Source organism: Bidens hawaiensis, unplaced genomic scaffold (genome assembly GCF_021521415.1).
Source record: "Bidens hawaiensis isolate Kalapana, Puna unplaced genomic scaffold, B.hawaiensis_p1.1 tig00034295_1, whole genome shotgun sequence".
Taxonomy (NCBI): Eukaryota; Viridiplantae; Streptophyta; class Magnoliopsida; order Asterales; family Asteraceae; genus Bidens; species Bidens hawaiensis.
In genome coordinates this window covers 66,914-75,915 of record NW_027495935.1, presented here as the reverse complement: position 1 = coordinate 75,915, position 9,002 = coordinate 66,914, and the positions used below count along the sequence as shown (strand labels likewise).

Below are 9,002 nucleotides of genomic sequence, written 5' to 3'. Positions count from 1 at the left end.
GTTCTGTTTTTCAAGTAGTAAGTATTGAAAAAAAAAAAAAACAATGAGTTACGAATGGTATATTAAACTCTGTAAGTTCAATGCACCTGTTATAATATGCATACTATTTTATTCGGTTAAATTGATTATAAAGTTTTTATAATATTTATGAATATATATTTGGTCATCTATTGTTTCATAAGAATCTGCAGTTTTCAGTATGTCCCCAGGTATGTAAGTGGGTACATTCTATGTTTCTTCTTGTCACAAAATGATTAATGTGGTTCACAATTAAAATTAATAAAAAATGTAAATATAAATATAACTTTTTCTCTCTTCTAAAAAATATAAAAAAATTAGTAAAAAAATAGCAAAACAATTTTTTTTTATGTTTCGATGTTTTGTATTAAATGTTACAACATATATTACGTGTGCAAAAAAAAAAACGATGTTACATAGGGTTTTCATGGGTTTTCACAACTCAAATGGGTTATCATTCTATACTTACCCTATATATATATATATATATATATATATATATATATATATATAAGAAGACATCTTAAAATGTAAGTATTATAATAATTAATGCAATAGGTACAATCAAAAACTCATAAAATTTTGAGATTGCAGGGGTAATGCGGTTTTTTGGTGTGCTCATGTACTGTTAAGACTCTTAGCTTCAAAAATAGTTACAAATGTGAATTTTCAACTTCAATTAAATTTTATTAATTGGTTGCATAGTTACACATAAACACTCGTAACTTTAGCCATATATTATTTTTAAACCAAATTCTCCCCATGATTTTAAACAACCTTAATATATTCATAGTTAATATATTTTTTTACTTAATTGCACTATATATAAAAACGAACATTTTATATTCTTTAATTTGATAATGTTATTGCTATAGTTTTTTTAAACTAAAAATAAGTAACATGTTACGTAGGGATGTTCACAGCCCGGTTTTGACGGTTTTTAATTAAAATTGTGCCTAACCGTTAGTAATGATTTTTTTCGGCGAAAATCGAAACTAAACCAAAAAATTGAAACCGAACCAAACTGAACTGGGCCATGGACTGTGGGTCTTCCATGAAGGTTTCGTGACCATTGCCAGAGGGTTTGCACCGTTGGCATGTTGCCGACCGTTGACCTATCATCGTACCGTTGACCTATCGTCATGGCCTACACAGATCTACCTTTCCTCTACGGAGATTTCAAAACTGTAACTGTTATAAGCACTTCTTCTACTGTGCATATATGTGTTTTGATATGTATTTTTCTTTTCTTTTTTTTTCTTTTTGGTTCATTCAACCTGCATCCCAGATCGATTATGTGGTGTTGATGTATGCAAAGAGGAATGAGATTTTAGTATTCGATTTTTTAAGGTTTTTGCTTCTATTGAGTTTATGTATCTTTGATGCTGCCAAGTTTGGACTTCTTTTCAAGAATTTGGATATCTATTTCCAGGCCGTCTTTGAGAATTGTTAAATTTTTTCGGCTGAAGTCGAAAAAATTTATTGGTATTAAGTAAAAGGTTTTTTTATATATAATAACTAAATTTTTAAATTTGCTTACTTAGTTATAATTTAGGTTGTACAAATTTTTTTTCTTTACAAAAATAGGCTTAAAGGAGCAAGTAATTGAGTTTAAATATTAAAAGCACATATTATTTTTCAAAAAATTTATATAAATTTAAAAAAAAAAATATCGAGCCTGCCTACATGGTGATCGGGGCGGGAACCGTCAACCACCCATCCCTCCTTTAAAGACGGCCTTATCCATTTCAATATCCGAACTTGAACACCCATACTCTAATTATGCTTTTCTGGTAGATTCAGTGGCTTACATTGAGCATGTAATATCCAAATACCAAACTAAAATTTAATCTTAAGACACATTGTAATTTAATCTAATTTTAGTTTAGTTAATAAACTATTAAAACTAAAGAGATTAAAAATAGCATGGTGTAAATAAGTTGCAAGTAAAGGTTAAGAGTCTTGAACTTAAAAAGTGACCGATGTTTGAAGTTTAAATTATCATCGTCATCGTCGTCGTCGTCGAGGTGAGCAACCCAACAACTCCATTTTTTTGACTTATGGATGGTGATAGGTAGGAATTGGTAATACACACCAAGTACATATTACCCGCAAGTGTCAAGCATACGTCATATGGTTTTATGTGGTTACAATTTTTCCGTTGAGATGCCCATATCTAAAATCCAATCTTAAATCACATTCAAAATCGACTTAAAGTATCAAACAGTTAACTACACTTCTAATCATTTAATGATTTTTAATAAATGCAAGTTTGTAACAACTATAATATGTATTTACTCTCTCTTAAAATTGCATATTATATAATGTATGATTTTGATGCGGGAAACGAGTTTGGATGGTTGGACGGGTAATCCATACCTAATGTCAGTCCAAACTCACAAAACTAAAACTAATTTTATACCCAATTCCATATCCTAATGTCAGTTTCATTACCCATCCCAAATGTTTGAAGTGTATCCATTTTATTTGGTTCTTTTACCTTGCCGATATTAACCTACATTTAAGTATAATAGAGAAAAAAAAACTTGAAAAATAATTCAATGCAAGAATGAAGAAGAAAAAAAACGATAACAAAATTAAGAAGGGACTTACAATATTTTCACGTCGTAGCTGAATTTCTAGTGCTTTCTCAGATTCACGAACAATAAAGTCCATATCTGGGCGGTCTGCTCGATCCTCTTTTAAGCAAAAATATGCCATGTTTGAGTATTTGAGAAGCGATTGCGCGGACATCTGATTCCATTGTAAACATGGATGGATTATTTCCTGAAGTGTTTCTTTTTCATAATGATACTTGGCTAGTGGAGCTAGAAAGCTGTTATCCTCATCCTGAATAAATGCTTTCCTCCCGCACAACATTTCAAATAAAATGATACCGAATGAATAGATATCCGACTTGTGTGAAACATCTCCCGTCTTTTCAATTGTTGGGTCCATACACCCCATTGTGCCAATATGTTCACAATGACGCGCACGGTCCTTATTGTTTTTTGATTGTTTAATGGAAACTTCAAAACTTGATAACTTGGCTTCCCAGTTCTCGTCTAATAAAATTGTATCGCTATTGATGTTACAATGTATAATAGCATAATCACGTACCTTGTCATAATGAAGGTAACTCAACGCACAAGCAATACCTACACATATTCTCAATCTTTGCGTCCACGTGAGGTTCAGGCTGTTTAGATACTGCGTGAGACTTTTGTTTGCCTCATACATGGTTACAATAATCTTCTTTTCTTGCTCGTCACAAAATCCAACAATAGAGACTAGATTTGTATGTTTCAGATCATAAAGCACTGAAATTTCCCTCAAGAACTTGAGATCTACTTCCCCATGCTTACAATCAAACCTTCGTGTAGCAATCTTAATCTCCTTTCTGGACCTCAAGAGTCGTCCTTTATATGTGGTACCAAATTTAACGTGTCCGATGATGTTATCTACATGAAAGTTGTTGGTGCCCTCTACTACTTCTTTCAGTGTGATTTGTAAGGGAGTGAACTTCGTCATTGTTGATATCATGTTCTGTTTTTCAAGTAGTAAGTATTGAAAAAAAAAAAACAATGAGTTACGAATGGTATATTAAACTCTGTAAGTTCAATGCACCTGTTATAATATGCATACTATTTTATTCGGTTAAATTGATTATAAAGTTTTTATAATATTTATGAATATATATTTGGTCATCTATTGTTTCATAAGAATCTGCAGTTTTCAGTATGTCCCCAGGTATGTAAGTGGGTACATTCTATGTTTCTTCTTGTCACAAAATGATTAATGGCCTATATAACTATTAACATGAACACAAATCGAAGATATTGTTTATAGTGAGGCATTTAAAACTTACTTGAATTTCCAATGCATTCTCGAGTTTTGCCAAAACCTTTTTTGTTGTAGGCCGTTCTTCCCTTTCATCATGTAAGCATTGGTAGGCAATATTCTGAAATATAGTCAACGATTTTTGCTCGATTGGCTTCCTTATTTTCTCAAAAACCATCTCATTTAGCTTCCCTTTTGCAAAATTTTCTTTAACGAAATCTTGTAAATAGCGGCACTCATTTTTGTAGACGTCATACGTTGATTTTCCGCACAAGATCTCAAATAAAACCACACCAAATGAATAGATATCTGATTCTATAGTAAGGAATTGTGATTTATAGTAAAGTGGGTCCAGATATCCCTTTGTGCCACATACATAATCGATGACATACTTTGTTTCCTTAGTTATAGGACTTATTAAAGAAAGTCCAAAATCAGCGAGTTTTGCTTTCCAATCATTGTTTAGTAAAATGTTGGCGGTTTTGATATCCCTATGTATCACTTTGCTTGTTTTCCATCTCCTCCATGAAGGAAATCTAAAGCCCTTGCAACATCAATGCATATATTAAGTCTATATACACATTCCCGAAACCTCCTCCACCAATGCGATGATTGAAGTTTTTTGTGGCCAGTTCTATGACTTCAAGTGAAATTCCAAGTTTGCCCTTGTTGGCCTGTTAACCATGAAACAAATGAAAATAACTTGTTAATATAAAATTGATGGTTCTAATAATCTTTGAAAATAATACCAAAAACCGGTATATATACTAACAGAAAGCAATAGAGGTTCAATAATGAAAACATTGACTTACTTGAAAAGATGAAGCTTTCTCAAGTTCCTCCACGACTTCTTTCATTGTTGGACGTTTGTCTTGAGATTCCGCCACACACTTATACGCAATTCCAATATATGTGCGCAAAGAATCCTTGTTGGGTCCTCTATTTAGGATAAAATTGTTTTCACCTGTTTCTTCCTTTAGTATAGGATCTATCTTTTCTTCCAGTGTTCCCGTGCGGTAACTTTGTCTTGCCACATGGGCCATGTATCCATCAGTTCCCGTGTCGTAACGTGGGTCAGAGGCTGTCACTCCAAATAAAATTTCAAACAAAAGTACTCCAAAACTATACACATCTGATTCTCTTTTTAACCTGCTAGTCTTCTTATACTCTGGATCAATGTACGCTTCTTTGCCACCAATTCCATCCACATACAAAGCTTCGTCCTTTTGATTTGGAGGAAGGAATATGGAACGCCCGAAGTCAAAAATCATTGCCCCATGGTCCTCGTCCAACCCAATGTTGAGACTCGATATTTGATGGTTAATAATCACCTTTTGGTCTTCAATCTCATGGTGAAGGTAGTTCAATGTGCATGCAACAGCAGAGCTAATTTTTAAACGTATTTCCCAAAAACCCCTTCTATTGACGTTTTCCAGATAATCAACAAGGTATCCATAAGAAAGATCCTCGGTGATAAGGATCATCTCAAAAGCTTCAAAACAATATCCAAGTAGACTAACTATGTTTTCATGCTTAACAGCGGTAAGCATTTCGATCTCAGTAAAAAAAATTTCTTCTCCATACACCCCACGTAAAGAAGAGTACCGTGTAATAATCACACTCTTTCGTCCCTTGGGACTTTCGCCTTCTTCAAATGAAAGATTTTCTTTACCAAAAAGGTCAAGTTCTGCTCTGTACATAGTATATGCATCTCGAGTTGCAATTATGTAATCAGTTGAAAATGTATGAGTTGCTAACTGATATCACTAAGACGAATCTTCAAGTGTTCAAACTTCTTTCCCTGCAAGTACGAGACATAGGAAAGGGAGATTTACAGCCTATACTTGCTACAAAATGAGAATAACCTGTGTCTTTAGTATTTTGTTGACCCTTTTATAAAAAAGAAAAAAATTAAAAAAGACATTATAAACTATCCTCTATTTTCAGGAATTCTGGGACTATGTGGAGAAAAAGCAACTCGGAACCACCAAAGCTGAATGGTCAGTGACGAGTGAATGGTCCCCTGATGGTCGTTATTTCTTGACCACCGCAACAGCCACGAGGCTGCAACTGGACAGCGTTAGCCTATATTCTTTGTAACTCCATAAATGATTTGTGTGGTAATTATGATTACAAAACCTATATTAGTAACACAAATATCAAACTCTTTATCATACATTTAATATTTTGATTCCAATCTTGACCCATTAGAAAAGAACTTGAGCCATTTATAATTGTAGCATTAATCTTCAAAGAAGAACATTGATGAACTGCATCAGGTAAGTTTTATTTTATTTCCTTTCAGTAATTATACTCGGTCTACTTTTGCTAAGCCGTGTAAACGAACCAAACGAGATCGTTTGTTTAACTTTAACTAAACAAACGAATGAACACATTCAACTAAACGGACGGGGTTTTCATGTTTGTGTCCATTTGTTAAGAAAACGTGTTTACAATGGAGGTGCATAAATCGGTTCCAAATCAAAAACCAGTTCGGGATGAAGCCGGTTTGGTTTGGTCAACAAAAAGTCAAAACTGTTGAAACTGATTCAATCTCAAGTTAATGTTAACATTCTGAATGTTGGAAGCTAGTCATCAAGTCAATAAAAGTCCGGTTCTTTTGATTTTATTTTCTACACGTTTACCTTCCTGTTTGTTAAAATAGTTAGTTTGTTTTTGCTTAAGTCTACTTTGGTCCGTTATAAGTCGCCTATTTAATGGCCTCATATCATCATTAATGGATTATTCAAACATTTGACAAAACACTTAGCTCATACCTGATCCTTCAGATTGGTGTTAGAGCATTTCAGGTTCTGATTCTGATCGTCTTCAGTTTGGTGAGCTCCAACGGTGAGTACTATAATCCTATTGTTCTTCATAACCCTTTTGTTTTCAATGGCCTCACATACCAGTGGCATACCTTCTTCCCCGCTTCCAATTTTCAAAGGAGATGGCTACGAGTTCTGGAAGATTCGCATGAAGACCATCTTAATTTCACAAGATCTTTGGGATTTTGTGGGTACGGGCTTCAATGAGGCAGATGGGGATCGCACCATGTTATGAGAAAACAAAAAAGAAGGATGTAAGAGCTTTTTCCTTGATCCAATCTGCTGTGCACGATGATATTTTTTTCTCGTATTGTAGGAGCTACCACATCCAAGCAAGCTTGGACACTTATGCAAAATGCATATCAAGGCGATTCAAAGGTGCAAATGGTGAAGTTACAAGGGCTTAGAAGAGAGTTTGAGACAATTTAGATGAAGGAGGGGGAACCGGTAGCTGATTCCTCTCAAAGGTTATGAAAATAGTGAATCAGAAACGATCGTATAGTGAGGTAGTGACGGATCAAACTTTGATGGAGAAGGTTCTTCGAAGTCTACCAGTAAGGTGGGATCACGTTGTTGCGGCGATTGAAGAATCCAAAGACCTAAGCAGGTAAATCTTACGACCAACTAATGGGATAGTTACAGGCCCACAAAGCACGGGTTAATCGAGGTGTCCAACTCTCAGTTGAGGAGGAGCATGTGTTGAAACTAAAAGAAGAAGAAAATGCAGGCTTGTTTGCACGAGGAAGGGGACGAGCACCTGCTCGTGGCCGTGGATGAGGCCGAGGCAGGGGTCTTGGGCGTGGTAAAAGTGGTGTTGAGTGTTATAATTGCCACCGAATGGGTCACCTTATCCGGGATTATTGAAGCGAGCCCAAGCAAACGCAGCTGTTGAAAGAGATGGTGATGAAGAAGGTCAACTGAATATGGCACTCACGTGTGATAGTGGCTGTGAAGATAGAGAAGTCCTTATGGCCGATGATGGTAATGGTATGATAACCAAAGATGTTTGGTTTTAGATAGTGGGTGCTCGAATCACATGAGGGGGTAGAAAGTCTTTTTTGAAGACATTGATCTCACAAGAAAAGTAAAGGTGAGAATGGGTCATGGGAACAAGATTCAAGTAGAAGGCAAAGGGAATGTGAGAATTGAAGCTATGGCTGGGAAGCACAAGACACTAAAAGATGTACAATACGCTCCTACAATCTCTTAAGTGTTGGGTAGTTAATGAGTGTGGGTCATAGGTTGCTGTTTGATGAAGGAAAGTGCATTATTACAAATAAGAAAACTGGTAAGGTCACTTGTTCAATTCCCATGTCAAGTAATAACACACTTTCCTTCAATGTTTCGCATGTTAATAATTTTGAGCTATCTGCAATGAGTGATGAAACACTTATGTGGCATCTAAGATATGAGCATCTGAATGAGAGAAGTTAGCTGAATCTAAGCAGCAAAGGCTTAGTATATGGGTTGCCTAGTGTAAAACATTGGAATGCTTGTGAAAGTTGTGTTGAAGGAAAGAAGGCTCGAGAAACTTTTCCCCACCATGGATCTAGAACCTCCCAAGTTCTAGACCTTATTCATGCAGATGTATGCGGGCCTATACCGGTTCAATCCTTGGGAGGTAATAAAATGTTTTTATTGTTTACCGATGATTGGAGTCGAATGACTTGGGCATATTTCTTACGTGAGAAATCAGAGGTCTTTGAAAAATTTAAGTTGTTTAAGGCAAAGGTCGAAACAGAAACAAGGTTAATGATCAAAGCATTAAGGTCGGATCGAGGTGGAGAATTCATCTCACATAAGTTCATGCGGTTTTGTGAAGTAGCTGGGATAAAGAGAGATCTGATCGCACCCTATACTCCGTAACAAAATGAAGTATCTGAAAGAAAAAATCGAACCATTGTTGAGATGGCAACTAGATTGCTACAGGAAAAGAATTTAAGCAAAGTATTCTAGGTAGAAGTTCTAGCTGCTGCCATCTACATTAGGAACCTGTCAACTACAAGAGCGATTGAACCCCCTTTTGAAGTATGGTATCGTCGCAAACCCTCTATTCACCATCTTAAAGTCTTTGGTTGTGTGTGCTATGGTTTAATACCTAAGCAACAAAGGAAGAAATTGATTCAAAGACTAGGAAATGCATATTTATAGGTTACTCTCCAAACTCTAAGGCCTATAAATTGTATGATCCAAATACAAAAGATGTGGTTATTAGCAGGGATGTGACGTTTGATGAGTTGGCAAAATGGGGTTCAACTGGAGAAGGAAAGCATGAGTTGCCTAATCAGTTCATAGGCGAAGTGGGAAGCTCGAGTG

General features: G+C 35.4%; 1 protein-coding gene across 1 annotated transcript; it reads right to left on the bottom strand.

Moving 5' to 3' along the window:
• Window positions 1–2,434: 2,434 nt before the first annotated feature.
• LOC143586076 (uncharacterized) lies at window positions 2,435–5,558 on the bottom strand. The gene is made up of 5 exons (XM_077067701.1): window positions 4,671–5,558; window positions 4,438–4,532; window positions 3,887–4,394; window positions 2,632–3,564; window positions 2,435–2,533 (listed from the first exon to the last, which is right to left on the bottom strand). Exons 1-5 carry the CDS (start codon window positions 5,556–5,558, stop codon window positions 2,435–2,437), a joined length of 2,523 nt encoding a protein of 840 aa, XP_076923816.1.
• Window positions 5,559–9,002: the final 3,444 nt, after the last annotated feature.

Bases quoted from the DNA above. Each gene is read 5' to 3' on its own strand.
- LOC143586076 (XM_077067701.1), bottom strand. From the start codon at position 5,558: ATGTACAGAGCAGAACTTGACCTTTTTGGTAAAGAAAATCTTTCATTT. The intron at 4,533-4,670 runs GTAAGTCAATGT...CATGGTTAACAG, and splicing joins AGAAAGCTTCATCTTTTCAA to GCCAACAAGGGCAAACTTGG. The intron at 3,565-3,886 runs GTAAGTTTTAAA...CTTGAAAAACAG, and splicing joins AGAATGCATTGGAAATTCAA to AACATGATATCAACAATGAC.